Source organism: Sapajus apella, unplaced genomic scaffold (genome assembly GCF_009761245.1).
Source record: "Sapajus apella isolate SASKATOON/1434 unplaced genomic scaffold, GSC_monkey_1.0 scaffold101, whole genome shotgun sequence".
NCBI lineage: Eukaryota > Metazoa > Chordata > Mammalia > Primates > Cebidae > Sapajus > Sapajus apella.
The window spans coordinates 5,831,277-5,847,565 of NW_022437041.1; the positions used below are offsets into that span (position 1 = coordinate 5,831,277).

Genomic DNA, 16,289 nt, shown 5'->3' on the forward strand with positions numbered 1-16,289 from the left:
TAAATAATTTTTATTTATTTATTTATAATAAATAAATAAGTATAATAAATAATAAAGTAAATAAATAATAATTATTTACTTTGTAATAATTAAATAATTAAATATATAATCCGTTGGCGAGATCAAGCATGAGCTTCAAACCATAACCAGTAGAGGGTGCTATGCAAAATAGGCAGACACATAAGTGCAGTCATTCACAAGCCATTTTTTGAAACAGATCATGCAGTGATTTAGACCTTAATGAAATGTTAACATTGCATTTAGACCAGAGACTTGCTGGATACAATTCTGAGTAAATTAAAAACAGTTTAAAGACCTTTATTACTTTGTATCAGTCTTTGTATTTTATACTTACATAGTTTGTGTTAATGGCTTGAGGCTTTTTTTCAGGTTTGAAATGTTACATATCCTTGGAAATACACTTCTATCATATACTTTGTATTACATAGTTTGTATAAGTGGTTTAATATGTTATGCTGCTTGGGTTACCCATCTTGGCTGTTCTTCAGTATAGCCCTGACACCTCCTGCAAGGATCCAACCTCTAAATCCAATGGCTTGCTGACAATCAGGGTACTTTACCTTGAGCACATCATAGGACTGAACTCATTCTTTTGTCCCAAGACCTGCTTTACCTCTGATATTTCTTATGCCAGTTAATGATGTTGCCCAAACCAGAAACTTTGAAGTCATTACTGGCTCCATTCTTTCCCTCCCCTTTCAAGGATTCACTTAGGAAATCCCACCGATTTACCTTCTCAATGATTTCCTTGCCTTTCAGCATTCACTCTCCGTGCCTCTAGCTCAGACAGACCCCTTCTCTGACCACTTCCTCTTTTTCTCTTGTCAACTTCTCCTTTTCCTAAACAGTAAATGCCAAAGCCCTCTGACCTGCTTTTCTTCTGCCCAACCCTAGGCCCTTCCTCCCTAGACACACACACACACACACACACACACACACACACACACACACACACACAGCTTCTGTCTCATTCATTGTCATGGCTTCAGTTACAGGATGAAGATTCACATTTACATCTCCAGCTTCTGAGCTTGTGTCTGGGAGCCTATGTACTATCTCTACTTAAATGTTTCACAGATACCTCAAATCTAACTATTCCAAACTGAATTTATCATTTCCTCTTAAATCTTTTACCCTTTACTATTCCTTATCTCTGAAAAGGCAACACCATTCTCCCATCTGCTTCAGCAAGTGACCTGGAAATTCATCTTGATTCTACTCCTTTACTCTCCCTCTGCAAGTCCTCTTGATTCTACCTCTCAGGTATCTTTTGACTCTTCATTCTCATTTCCATCACCTGATACAAGTTTATGCTACCACCATCTCTATCTCGGACACCTTAAAAGCAACATCCTCGGCCGGGCACGGTGGGTCATGCCTGTGATCCTAGCACTTAGGGAGGCCAAGGTAGCGGATTGCCTGAGCTCAGGAGTTCGAGACCAGCTTGGGCAACACAGTGAAACCCTGTGTGTACTAAAATTTAAAAAAAGAAAAAAAAATAGCTGGGCATGGCAGCTCGCCTGTCGTCCCAGCTACTCTGGAGGCTGAGGCAGAAGAATCACTTGAACCCGGGAGGCACACGTTGCAGTGAGCCAAGATCATGCCATTGCACTCCAGCCTGGGCGTCAGAGCGAGACTCCTTCCCCCACCCGACCACAAAAAAAAGCAACATCCTCCCAACTGCTTCCCTGGTTCTTTTCCCACCAACATGCCCTCTACGTTGCTACCAGAGTGATCTAATGCAAACCTTTAATGCCTCCCCACTACCTACAGGATAAGCTCAAACTCCCCAACGATGTAAGTTATGAGGCCCTGTGTCATGTGATCTCTAACTCCTCACACTCTCACTATGCTCCACGTCCCTGCATCTGATGCTCCAGAAATACTGAACTACCTGTAGCATTCTGCTCACATCACACTTCAGAACTTTTGTATAATGAGCTCTTCTTTCTGCACGGGATGGTCTCACTTATTGTCTGTCTGTACACACACTCCTTCTCAGCCTGCAGAACCTGCCCAGTCTTCGCCATTTTTGAGTATTTCTTACTCCTAATTTTTCTGGAACAGAATGAATCTTGACTTCTTCTGAGTTACATCTCTGAACTTTATACATGTTTAAACAACCTCTGTACCTGCGTTTCTCTGTAACTAGAGTGAACACGTTTTCACAGGGAAAGGAAATATGTCTTCATCACAACAGCATCTACCACATTGCCTTACAGATAACAACACTCAATCAATGTTGAACTAAAGTTCTGCTTGTCTTGGATGAAGAAAACCACTTCACATGGTTTACTATATGGCATTTGGGGAAAATTATTTCAAGCGATAAAAATAAAGATTTTGTTAAGCAATGATATTGCTATGTCATATATTTAGATGTTAATAAAAATTAATCTAAGACAATCCCATAAAAACATAAAAGTTAATTACTGCACTCAAGCTACACCTTATTACCTTAGAAGACGCATAATTTGACTTTTTAAAATCATCATTTATAGTTTATGATTATATCTTATCTCCCCATCTCTAACATACACCAAAAATCTATCCCCTTTGTTTCATTGCTAAACTAAACTGCAGCTCCAGGCCGCCCTCGTATCTCATCTGAACTATTGCAAAAGCCACCCGACAGGTCTTCTCCAGATAGCAGCTATTGTGCTCCTTTTAAAATATATGCATAGATCAGATCATGTCACTTCCCTGTTACAAAACCTCTAATTGCCTCCCATTGCACCAGAATATTTAAACTCCTTACCACGGGCTGCCTGGTCCTAAAGGGCCTACCCTTCCGCACCCACACTACCCCTTCCACACTACTCCTGCCTCACTAGCTCTTAGCGTTCCTCGATGGGGTTAGCATCCTAGAGCCTCTGCACCTGTCCCCTCCACCGCCACAGTGCTGCATGGCACTCTTCTGTCATTCAGATCTCAGTCCAAATGGCATCTCCTTAAAGGGGCCCCCTTTCCCACCCAGTGTAAAGCAGCTCACAGACACACAGCGTCACACCACCCTGTTCTGTTTTCTCTTCTTCTTCTTCTTTTTTTTTTTTTTATTTTGGAAACTCAGTTTCGCTCTTGTTGCCCAGGCTGGAGTGCAATGGCGTGACCTCAGCTCACTGCAACCTCCTCCTCCTGGGTTCAAGCGATTCTCCTGTCTCAGCCTCCCAAGTAGCTGGGATTACAGGCATTCACCATCATGCCCGGCTAATTTCCTATTTTTAGTAGAGACAGGGTTTCTTTCTGTTGGTCAGGCTGGTTTCGAACTTCCGACCTCTGGTGATCCACCTGCCTTGGCCTCCCAAATGCTGGGATTACATGCATGAGCCACCGTGCCCTGCCTATTTCCTCTTCGTGTTTAACCACTTAGCAGTAGAGCTGAGTGGTAAAGCACATGAGCACTAGGCTCAGACTCTGGGCTCTCATACCAGCAGGATGGCTTGTGCAAAGCACTTCATCTTTCAATGCCTGTTTTTAGAGCAACAATGGCACCTACTTTGTAGAATTGTTATGAAGCTCAATTAGTTAGTATATTCAAAGTGCTTACCACAGAATTACCTCATAGCAAGCCTAATTAATGCATATTACTGATTAATCTTTGTTTGTTTATTGTTCGGTGCCCTCTTCTGCATCTTCCTCAAATTCTTCCCTGAGCCCCCCACTCTCCAAGCATGTAAAACTAAAGAGTAGAGACCTCACAGTCTGCCTGCCACAACTTCTTTATTTCCCAATGTGGACCAGGTATGTTTGTTGAATGAATAAAGTATTTAAAACAAGTAAGGAAGGCGTTTATGTTTATCTCAAATTAGTCTCATTAAACAAAACCTCTCAGCCACAGAGACTCAGATTTCTGAGCTGAGAATTACTGCAGTTTCTTTATTCTTTCTTAGCTTCTATCTCTTAGTGTACTGCTTAAGGGAAGCCGCACTTCACTGCAAGGCAGAAATAAATATTGCTACTATCTCTTACAACCCAGAGGAATAGGAACAAGCCGTTTGGCTGTGCTAATCCTCGAGAGACTCATGTATAACACTGAGCGTGTTACTGCTGGTGGAAGAGGGAAGGCTGAGTTAGGTGTGGTGGTTTTCGAATTTGCTTGTTTGTTTTTAGTTCTGTTTGGTTTGGTCATTAGTTCTAAGATCTGTGTTTTTGTAAACATATAGTCAAAATCTAGGAGAAAAATATTGTCAACAAGGTAAAACTTTTATTTTGCAGATTTCTTGAAAGCAAGTAGTGTAACTAAATCCAGTAGTCAGCTTGGTTTATATCTCCAGGATTATTTCTAATCACCCATAAAGATTAGCTTCTGGCCAGGCATGATTCACACCTGTAATACCAGCAGTTTGGGAGGCCCAGGTGGGTGGATCACCTGAGGTCAGGAATTCAAGACCAGCCTGGCCAATATGGTGAAATCCCGTCTCTACTAAAAATACAAAAACTAGCCAGGTGTGGTGGCAGGCACCTGTAATCCCAGCTACTCTGGAGACAAAGGCAGGAGAATCACTTGAACCAGGGAGGCAGAGGTTGCAGTGAGGCAAGATTGCACCATTGTATTCAAGCCTGGGCAACAAGAGCAAGACTTCATCTGAAAAATAAACAAACAAACAAAAAACACCCAAAAACAAAAAACAGGCTAGCTTCTAATTTTCTGCACATATACTCACACACAAACATACACATCCCTATCTGTTTAGGGTTATAAGCTCGACCAGTAACGCGCGCACGCATGAGAGAGACAGAGAGAGAGAGAGAGAGAGAGAGAGAGAGAGAGAGAGAACTTGCTTGAAATACCATGAAAGTGTGCTCTTGTTGTTTTCCTCCAGCTTTGAAGAGAAAGGCAACTTTTTCCTAAAAATCTCATTATCAGGCCCAAATTTACGGTTATTTTACTGCTGTTGATTAAATTGGAATTACTATCTTCAGATGCATAATTATATATAGCAGGTGTTTTACGACCTTCATCAGTAAGTTTGGAGTTGTCATCTACCTCTTTCCTGCAACAGGGCTTCTAAATGTTTTCCTTCTGGATTTCTGGTTGAAATTTTGCTAGTCAAGTTTTCTCTCTCCTATCAGTACTCCCCCACCCCTCCTCACCCGCAGTCATTAACAGCAAGTCTGGATTTAAATGTATTTCTGCTACCACTGACCCACTGAAAGAATTTTTTCAGGTGATATCTACAAGTCTCTCCAATTAAAAAGTTATTATTTTTTCCCTTTGTAGTAATTTGTGGAGAGTTCTTCTGATAAAGAACCAAAATTCTGTGTCAAATTTTTACCCTCTAGTTTTAGCATTCATTGATGATTTTCTGTGTTTATTAGTTGGCACCCTATTGCAAGAAAAGCCTGTCTTCTTTCCTCATTTATTTATATTAATATCGATTGCTGGGTTTTATTTTAATCAACGGCTTATAATCCATTATGATGATTTATACCGATGGCAAAATTATCGCAGCTTTAGCCACTGGGAGAGACTTCAAGCTGACAGCGGCGGACCTTTGACCAGTTCCCGTCATTTTTAAAGCACTTCCGCGTCTCTGGCACAACTGATCGCGCCCCAGCCCTGGTATCCGTCTTTTCTCCAGAGGTGGTGTCAGAAAGCCGTGGTTCCTGTTCTTGGCGCGTGGGATTTAGAAACCAAGGATTGGGTGCTAGATGTACCACTGGCCTTTCATTGCTTGAGCCAGAAGAGTTTCATATCTTCTTTTGCCTTGTATCAGCTAGGACGTACAAACCACTCCAAGCGTGGCTCCAGAAAACAGAATTTTTATCACCTTTCTCAATACCCTGAGGCAGAATGACCCATGTGCGTTGGCCAGAGACGCACCACACTGAAACTCTCTTCCGCTTGAGACCCTCTAGGAGGAAAGTGCACGCGCGTGGGGATGCGTGTGTTGCAGGCGTGGATTGCATCCTCACACGCGTGCAATACGAGCCAGTGTCCTGCAGAGTCCGCTGTGCTCCGGCCCGCGCAGCACGGAGCTTCCTCGAACCCGGAGTGGCTGCCACGCTTTGCAAGGACACCGTAGAGGGGCATGTCCGCGCTGCGACTTCCTCCCGACGCCGCCTCTGATTGGCTCCTGGGCTTATAAGACACGCGTGGGTGAGCAGCTGCCGCGGGCAGAAACTTGCCGGAGGTCTCCGGGTGGCAGCGCGCTGTCCTCCTCGCCAGCCCGCGCGCGCCCAGCCGAGGGCGCGGGGCGAAGATGAGGTCATCGTGCGTCCTGCTCGCGGCCCTGGTGGCGCTGGCCGCCTATTACATCTACATCCCGCTGCCCAGCTCCGTGTCCGACCCCTGGAAGCTGATGCTGCTGGACGCCACTTTCCGGGGTGCACAGCAAGTGGTGAGGTGCAGCCCAGCGCGGCTTCTCCCTTCCTCCTCTTACGCAATACTTGAAGGGGGTGCAAAATGTCTCCGCCGGGCTCCACGAAAACGCAGGTTTTTCCTAATGCAGCGAGGCTGCCACTCTACGGTGGTCCGGTCGGGCATTTTCAGGGTACCGCGTTCGCGTCCTTGCTAGCAGCGAGCAAGAGCTGCCTTTCCTCGTCTGTGTTTGTGACGTGGGAGAAGTGCTGGGATAGAATTTGACAACTGCTTAAACTGTCGTCGGTCCTAAATATCTTCCTCCTCCTTGGTTTGCAACGTCAAAAGGCGTTTTATAAATCCACATTTTATAAGTCACCCTTCCCCACACTGTCATTCTCCCGTAGGGGCCGGCAGAGAGTGAGTTAAGTGCTTTTAGGAGTGCTCGGAAAAAGCAGGCTCTGGTTCCTGGGAATGCAGCCACCTTAGAAGCGAAGCAGGCAAGGGCGGTCTCCCAGTGTCCCCAGGCTGTGGAGCGCTCCCTTCCCGAGCCCGCAGGCAGGCTCCCCATCCAAGCACGTAAGGAACCAGAGGTATCTTGCACCCGAGGCAGATCTCAGCTCAGCCCTGGAAACGGGACTGGGAGGCTGGGCTGGCTGAAAGGTGAGGAGGCGGCAGCCCGTGTTTTCATGATGCGTGTTTTCTGCTTGCCCTGCAGCATTTATTATGTCCTTGGCTGTCAGATAGACTTTTCCTGAGCCAGGTTACTTTCCTTCACCTGGGAGGATAACATTTCTCTCCACTGTATCTTGGGCGTGTGTTCATTCCTTCCATAGACAGGAAAATGTAACTGTCTGGTTTATTCCACGGAAGGGGCATTATTTTTAGTGTCAGAATCTAAACTACAGTCTGCAGCCAAGGCTGAGCCCTCTGATTGGACGGTATTTCTGAGCAGGCTGCTCGATCTAAACTCTAACCTTCTCCAAAAGCAAGCCTCCTCCATTACCCCAACCTTGGGCTTTAATCTCAGAATATTTTTTATAAACTCCTTCTTTCAGAAATGACAACTAGAGAAAGAGAAAAAAATCATTTCAACCTGAGAAAGCTGATTGTATAAAATCATCAGTTTTCCTGGCGGGTTTGTATTCCTGTTTCCTGTCCACTCATTTATGTGTAGGATTACATAATCTGCGGGGCTTTATCCTAGCAAAAGTCCCTTACTAGGGTATTGTAAGCTATTGTAGCACATTCTTAGCATGGATTTGCTTTTCTTGAATTCAGCCACATTCTCACCTCCAAAGCCCCTTTTGTTTCTCAGGAAAGGTCTGTGAAGCTATAGACCCGCCCCCCGCCCCCCGCCCCCATCACCTTCCTTTCCTCCTGCTTCCTATATTGTTGACATGGTGAAAATGATCATCCCCTTCTTTAGCACTGATGTCGGGAAAGTCAGTTCTGATGTAGGAAGCCCTGCAATCCCTCTCTTCCCCCATGAAATTATGTAATTTGAGAGTAATGTCCTTGAAAGATCGCGGAACAGTGATGTTTCCCCGGGGGGGGGGGGGGGTTAATGGTCTTCTAGAATAACTTAAACATAGGAAAACAGGGAAAAGATCAAACTGCTATGTTAGCTGCAGAGATTATTCTTAGTTTTCAGGTCGCCAAAGAAGTCTTCTCCATCATAAGTAATCTAGGACAAGCTAGGTTTGGAGAAAAGCCTTTCTTTCCCTGCTAGGCTTGCCAGCCCATCAATGACAAGGCAGTGTGAGGTCCTCCACAGAGTATGCCCTCCAGTGGTGCTTGGGAATGATGGTGGGTGTAACCTGAAGTCAGCAGTAGATGAGTCGCCTGACACTGTGGCTCATGAGTGGATTTGCAGAGAAATGGCTCTCATCAATTCTCTTCTAAATTGTGAAATAGCAGAAAGATCATTATGGTCAGACAGAAACATATTCTACTTAATAAAGTGATTTACCAGTGTCACCTCAAATCTTCCTGAGTTTTCCCTGTAAAATAGGGCAAATAACTACCTTGTAGGTTTGCTGTGAGGCTTAGTAATGTATATGAGTGCCTGGTTCTTGTAGTTAGTCTTCAGGTTGTCCCCAAGGGTCCATTGTGGGAACATCTATAAGAATGCTCACCTTTTTTGAAGCAATAAAATAAGTATAAACTGGAGGTAATTTATGTAATTGAAACCTGGAGCACTGCTACTAAATTGCGTGGTGTCAACCTCATTACTCAACTAATTTTAGTTTGAGTTGATTGGCTCAATTGCAAAGGCAAGTGAAGCTTTTTAGAGATTAGGCTCAGTCTACTTTCCAACGCGGCACCACCTGCCTACCGTCGAGAATCGTGAATGTTAGGTTTATTCTGTTGTCGTTGGCAAATGCTTCGCCCTTTCCTACTCTTTATCTCCTTTGTCTTGTGCAGTGAGTCAGATTGTTGAGATTATGTTCATTGCACTTTTCTTCCTTGGGGTTCCCCATATTCCCTAAGAAGAAGCAACTTAGGATCTCTCAGACTCATCTCAAACACGGATGCTATGCTAGAATCACCTAAGGACTGTAAAACAAAACAAAACTTGATATTCGGGCTACACTACATACCAAACCTACTCAAAATCTCTGGGAGATTAGTGTTCCTAGCAGTGTTTAAGTTCCCCAGATGATCTTCATTGCAGCAAAACTTGAGAACCACTGCTCTATAAGATAAAACGTATTGCTGTTGTAGACAACGAACTTTCCTTAATCTGCAGGTTATATTGCATACATGTTGCTGGAAATGAGCCCTTTACATTAGCATGGATTAGTTTATCAGATTAGTTGATACTTTGGCCCTAAGGGGATAAAATACTAGCTAGGCAAATTTCAGCGTTACAGCAAAGCCACCTAAGACTTGAGCAGTGGAAAAGCACAAACAAAAGTAGGTCTTGGAAAGGCGAGGAGTGATTTAGATGAAGACCAGGCAGCAGGAGACTAGAGGAACAAAAGAACAGTCTGGGGAAGTCCTGAAGGCTGATTTCCAAATGCTATGCAAACAGATTTTTTTAAAAAGGTAATCTCAGTGCAGGTTAAAATACTGAGAAGTGTACATTGCTGGAGAAAATGCATGTTAGAACCATGGTTTTTGGAGAACAGTTTAGCAATATCTATCAGAAGCCTTAAAAGCGTGCTTATTTTTTGACCCGTGATCCCTCTAGATAGAATTTATTGTAAGTAATGATAGCTATAAAGCCATAAAGATGGCAACATTTTACAGGATTAAAAAACTTGTTCGTCAGCACCATAAGACAAAGAAAAAAACCAAACTTGTTGAACTTGTCTAAAAGCACTGCCATTTATAATAAATGCGAAGGAACATTCAGCAACCTTTTTCTTTTTCTTCTTTTTTGTAGCGCCATTTAAAAGAATTAAAATTTAAGAACAGTCAAAGATTAAATAATGGTAAATTCATATTTGAAAATACTAGGCAGTTAAAAAATTTAGGTTGTAAAATGTTTAATGACTTGCAAAAGATTTATACTGTGTGTTAAGCAGGAAACAGCTACAGCTACAAAATAGCGTATACACTATATATCAAAACGTGTATCTGTGTTTGTGTAGAAAAAGCAGAAAGATATAATTTAAAACATGATGATTTTTTTTTCTGGGCCATAAGATTTTATCTTCAGTTTTTGTATTGGTATGTTCTAGATTTTCCACAATGAACATGAAGTAATAAATTACTTTAAAACTTTTTTTCTTGGCCTGGTGCGGTGGCTCACACCTGTAGTCTCAGCTCTTTGGGAGGCTTAGGCGGGTGGATCACGAGGTCAGGAGATCGAGACCATCCTGGCTTACATGGTGAAACCCCCATCTTAAAACACACACACACACACACACACACACACACACACACACACACATTTTTTTATCCAGGCATGGTAGCTCATGCCTGTAATCCCAGCACCTTGAGGGGCTGTTGTGGCAAACCCCCATTAATCTCAGTAGTGAAGGCACCAGGTTGAAGAGGCTGAAGAAGATTCCTACAGCCTGCAAACAAGACATGGGTTTTGTTGTTGTTGTTGTTATTGAGATAGAGTCTTACTCTGTCACCCAGGATGGAGTACAGTGGTGTTTTATCTGCTCACTGCAACCTCCTCTGCCTCCTGGGTTCAAGTAATTCTCTGCCTCAGCCTCCTGAGTAGCTGGGATGACTACCCACCACCACCTGGCTAATTTATTTTGTATTTTTAGTAGAGATGGGGTTTCACCATCTTGGCCAGGCTGGTCTTGAACTCCTGACCTCGTGATCTACCTGCCTCGGCCTCCCGAAGTGCCGGGATTATAGGCATGAGCCACCGCGCCCGGCCTGGATCATTTTCTAACTCACTACTGCTGATACTGCGAATCTTTTTAGTGGTATGATATAAAAGAAGTGCTGAAATTCATACCTACGCTGGGTGTTCCCGTTTCTTACGCATGACAGTGCTTTTGGACATAGTTGATCAAGGATTTTCATCTTGTCAAATGTCCCTAAATTTGTTGAGACTTAATGTCACCTCACTTGAATTCTCAGTGCATGATGTGCTTTTGGGCTGTGTGGGTGTGGTTTAAATGACAGCTCAGCTGGAAACTGCAGAACTCCAACGTGCTAACCTCTTTCATAACAGTTTTAAACTGGAATGTTTACTAATGTCGGGTAAATTTAACTTGAAAATGTTAGTAAATAATTACTGTGCAGAAATTGTGATGACATGTATTTCTTCATGTACATTGATAACTTCACTAACCACAGTTTTTAGCTGATTTGCTAGAATTTTTCTTTAAACATGTGACAGCAGAAAGCTTTTAAGAATAGTGTCAAGGGCTTTATTGAATCAGTATGAGTTCTGACGGGTGAACAACCTGAGTTGGTCTCTGCAGGTAGACCCTATGAAACATTAAGTTCCAGTTGATTCAGCTACCAGATATGTAAGATAATCCCCAGTCAATACTTTCCTTTTTATTTTTTCTAGTGCTTCTACAAATACAGCCCTGAACATAGAAATACCCTCATTATTTTAACGGGACATCCTATTTCTACTATGCAGTTTGAGCTTGACCTGAGAAATATCTATGAAGTGTGAAAGTACAGTTAATCATTCTTAAATGCTCTTTTTATGCACAATTGCTTCTTTTAAAATAGCATATATATATATATATTTTTTTTCTTTTTTTTTTTTTTTTTGAGTTGGAGTCTCACTCTGCCACCCAGGCTAGAGTGCAATGGTGCCATCTTGGCTCACTGCAACCTCTGCCTCCTGAGTTCAAGCAATGCTCCTGCCTCAGCCTCCCGAATAGTTGGGATTACAGGCACCTGGCAATCATGCCTGGCTAATTTTTTTGTATTTTTGTAGAGACGGGGTTTCACTATGTTGACCAGGCTGGTCTTGAACTCCTGACCTCAGGTGATCTGCCCGACTCAGCCTCCCAAAGTGCTGGGATTACAAGGCATCAGCCACTGTTCCCAGCTATATTTACTTTAAACAAACAAACAAACAAAAAAAAAAACATGTAACACCACAAATATGTGTCATTCTTCTGGAGGGCCCATGCTAGTCCTCTGTGAATTGTTCCAATTTTAGTATATGTGCTGCTGAAGTGAACACCATATATCTCCCTTTGCTGCCAAATGTACTTATGTGGGAACTGTCTACCACTTACCCTTCATTTTATGTTTATATAGAATGAGGAAATGTAATTCGACTTATTTTCATTTTTTGCTTTTATTTTTATTTTTTTTTAAGAAACAAGGTTTTGCTCTGTCACCCAGACAGGGATGCAGTGGTGTGATCATAGCTGGAAACTTGAACTTCTGGGCTCAAGGGATCCTTCTGCCTCAGCCTCCTGAGTAGCTGGGACTACAGGCACATACCACCATGCCCAGCTATTTTTCTTTTATTTTTTTCTTTCTTTCTTTTTTTTTTAGGAGAAATGAAGTCTTACTGTGTTGCCCAGGCTGGTCTCAAACTCCTGGGCTCAGGTGATCCCTTCGCTTTGGCTTCCCTGAGTGCTGGGATCACAGGCATGAGCCACTGTGCCTACCTATAATTGAATTTTCAAATGAAAAACCTGACTATATTCGCTGCCTAATCTAAGGTGTGTCATGTTATGAAATTTTAACAAGCTATCTTTCAGTGTGTAATAAAATTAAAACCCTGGAAGTCGTCACCTATTAAATAAATATTAAGTGAACACCAAGGCAGGGAGCTGGTCTGGCTAAACAGAAATGTGTAAGGCAGATACCTAATCTTGAGAAGCTTACAGTCAAGTGTGAGGGATGATAAATCAACTGCCAGTGAGAAAGTGGGAGCTTGAATGATGGAAGAATTATGATAGAGGCATTTGTGAGTTGCAGCGAGAGCCCTGGAAAGAACATCTAAAGCAGACCTGGGCATTGGGGAAATGTCTCTAATCTGAGATATCAAGTTTGAGTGCTTACAGTAACAATAGCATCTATTGAGCATGTAGGGAGCATTTACTCTGTGGCAGATACTGTGCTATGTGCTTTGCATGAAGTTTAGCCCATGGTAATACAATCAGGCAGGTGTTCTTTATGTGACAAAGGAGGAGACTGAAATGCAAAGAAAAGTGACTTGCTTAAGATGACACAGTTTATACGAGGTGGAGCCTGAATTCAATTCCAGCCAGTGTTACTCCTGAACTCAAGAGTTTAACCACTGTGCTAGATTTCCTTATAACAGAAACCAGAGAAGAGAATGATGAAAGGGGCCTTCCGGCCAGAAGCAGCAGTATGTGAAGGCTCTGGTGGGAGAGGAGGGTACAGCTGAGGAACTAAAAGTGGTTTAGACTGGCTGGAGCTTGAAGTTGAAGTCAGAGAGGGAGGCAGAAGGGAAGCACCAGGCAGGTGAGGAAAAGCTCTGTGGACAAGAAAGGAGCGACTGAAAGTCTGCTAGCAGAGAAGCCACATGCTCAAAACCATATCAATGTTTAAATGTTGTTTAAATGCACTCAACCTTGACATCTCAGATAAGATACATTGCCCCAGTGCCCAGGTCTGCTTCAGATGTTCTTTCCAAGGCTCCTGCAGAAACCCACAAATGTCTCTATCATAATTCTCCTTCCATCATTCAAGTGCCCGCCTCCTCAGTGGCGGTGTAGACACTGGAACCTAAGAAAGCAGAAGTGAAGGGCAGAGACCACTTAGGAGCCACCAATCCAGGTGAGAGCATGAACTAATGAAGTGGGACTGATTGGGAAGAAAGCTGACCGGAGCTGCTGATGGAGGGGAGGATGTGAAGCGAGAGAGGATATTAGCAGAGACGGGGTTTCAGCATATTGGCCAGGCTGGTCTCGAACTCCTGATCTCAGGTGATCCACCCGCCTCAGCCTCCCAAAATGCTGGGATTATAGGCGTGAGCCACCTCACCCGGCTTATTATCATTGTTATTAAACACAGATAGTCTCCAAGTTACATGTATTTAGATAGCCATATAATTTATTGTCCAAACCAGGACATTTTTGAGAGTAGCAGGGACTGCTGTTAATAATCATGCTAGGTCAACAGTGTTTTTTTCTTTGTTTTGAGACAGGGTCTCAGGCTGGAGTGCAGTGGTGCGATCTCCACTCACTGCAACCTCCACCTCCCCAGGTTCAAGCAATCTTCCCACCTCAGCCTCTTGACTAGCTGGGACCATAGGCACACACCACCATGTGCAGCTGATTTTTGCATTTTTTTTTTTTTTTTTTGTAGAGATGAGGTTTCCCTATATTGCTCAGGCAGGTCTTAAACTCCTGGGCTCGAGTGATTCTCCTGCCTCAGCCTCCCAAAGTGCTGGGATTACAGGTGTGAGGCACCATGCCTGTCTCAGAACAATGGTTTTAAACCGGAATGATTCTCCGTCAGACCTGGACGGATGCTCAGGCTGCATTTATTTGACTTGCACACATTCGGCCTAATCAAGTCAACGTTGTGAAATGATCTTTTGTTTCCCAGTCCTCAGTGCTCCAATCTGACTTCGCCCTCCAATTACCACCGCTGCACCCCACCCAGGCTTCCTATCCCCTGTAGAATAAAAGTGCTAAGTTCCTTGACTGACCCTTGGTGCTTGCTACAACCTGGCACCATGTTGCTGACGGCAGCCTCAGTGTGTCACAGATGACAGTTTCGCTCATGAACCTGTTTAAGTTTCTCCTGTTGTCCCCTCTGTCCTGGACGCCCTCCCACCCTTTTACTTTGGTCAGTATCCCGCGCATCTTTCAATACCAACTCAGAAATCATCTCTTTGGAGAACTTCCCCATCTCCTGCCCTCTGACTGCCCTGCCTCAGCCTTAATTTCTGTCTCAACACTCTGCTAGGGCTTTGTTTTACTTTTATAACCCTTATATGTTGCTACTTCCTTACATACAGGCTCCTCACCAAATCATAAATCTTCTTACCTATCATAGACATAATTTTCCACTTACTGTTTTAGGGGTTTTGTTTTTGTTTGAAGATCATTGATGATAGAGAGACTAGAGAGAAATCAGGAATTCATGGCTCTGCTTCTGTTATCGCCGTGTTACTGTGTCTGCCACAAAGAGCAGACCCTGTGCTTCCACGTGCTTCTGACTCTGAACGCAGCCAAAGTGGTTTTAGCCAAAAGTGGTTTTCCACGTGCTTCTGACTGAACGTAGCTGAAAGTTGTCCTTCACAACTGTTTTGCAAGCCTCGCTGTTTTTGGGTTTCTAACTTCCTTATGTTTTCATAGATTTATGCTTGTCTTCAAATTTGTCATGAATTACGTGTCTGTTTCTAACTAAATATTAGTTATAATTATAAGCCATCTCCTTAAAAGAACACTGGTGGTTTTCCACACTGGAGAGCTGTCAGCCTTTCCTTTTTCCTCTTGAATAGGATAGTTGATGAATGCCCCATGAGAGGCTGAGAGACCCTTTTTGGAGCTGCCTGTCCCATATTGTTGTCCGTGCCCTGAGACTCAAACTATCTTTCTTTGATCACATTGAAATCTACTTTTTAAAAAGTGGAAGATGTTTGTCTCACTGTTTCTGGTATATGCACCATTTCCAAGGTCAAGTCACTTCGTTCCAAGGTTTCAGTCACATCCATTTCACTGCACATGGTTCTTCCTTGCTCCCGAGAGGCAAGGCTAGGCAGCAATGATCGGGGCTTCCTTAACTCTCTTAGCAAGGCAAGTCAATTCTCCTTTTAGAGGCTGGGCGCAGTGGCTCATGCCTGTAATCTCAGCACTTTGGGAGGCTGAGGTGGGCAGATTACCTGAGGTCAGGAGTTGGAGACCAGCCTGGCCAACATTGTGAAACCCTGTCTCTACCAAAAATACAAAAATAAGCCGAGTGTGGTGGCAGGTGCTGGTAATCCGAACCACTTGGAAGGCTGTGGCAGGAGAATCACTTGAACCCGGGCGGCGGAGGTTGCAGTGAGCTGAGATCACACCACTACACTCCAGCCTGGGCAGTAGAGTGAGACTCCGTCTCAAAAAAAAAAAAATTCTGCTTTTAGAAAATGATCAACTTTTAACAATAAGATTGCTGGCAGATATCTGTATAATAATAGATGCATTTGCAGAATTATCAACACAACCACTTTATAAAATAGTAGTTAATATTTTCATTTTATAGGAAAGAAAATAGAGGCTCAACAAAGTTCAGTAACTTGTTCACAGACAGGGGCCTGCGTAGTGAGGCTGGCTGTGAACCAGGTCTGCTGGACTCCACGGCCCTTTCCGCTATACTCAACAGTTTCCTGTTACGGTTGTTCAATCTCTCTTTCCCTTCTCACTCCTCTCCCCCTACGCTCAGCTCTTTTATGACTTAGCTGTATGATCCACATTAAGAACACATCAAGGCTGGCCATGGTGGCTGACACCTGTAATTCCACTTTGGGAGGCCAAGGCAGGTACATCACCTGAGGTCAGGAGTTCAAGATCAGCCTAACTAACAAGGTGAAACCCTGTTTCTACTAAAAATA

At 43.5% G+C, this 16,289-nt stretch overlaps 1 protein-coding gene and 1 non-coding gene across 2 annotated transcripts in view; one reads left to right on the forward strand and one right to left on the reverse strand.

Annotated features, from left to right (window-relative positions):
- The first annotated feature begins 5,896 nt into the window (after window positions 1-5,896).
- NCEH1 (neutral cholesterol ester hydrolase 1) overlaps window positions 5,897-16,289 on the forward strand; it is a 61,008-nt gene continuing 50,615 nt past the window's right edge. Inside the window, exon 1 of the mRNA XM_032258292.1 lies at window positions 5,897-6,362. Coding sequence (XP_032114183.1) covers window positions 6,225-6,362 — 138 coding nt within the window. The 5' untranslated portion in view covers window positions 5,897-6,224. The remainder of the gene's footprint in view (window positions 6,363-16,289) is intronic.
- LOC116536544 lies at window positions 11,841-11,948 on the reverse strand. The gene has a single exon (XR_004262696.1). It is a non-coding gene; the product is annotated as a U6 spliceosomal RNA (small nuclear RNA).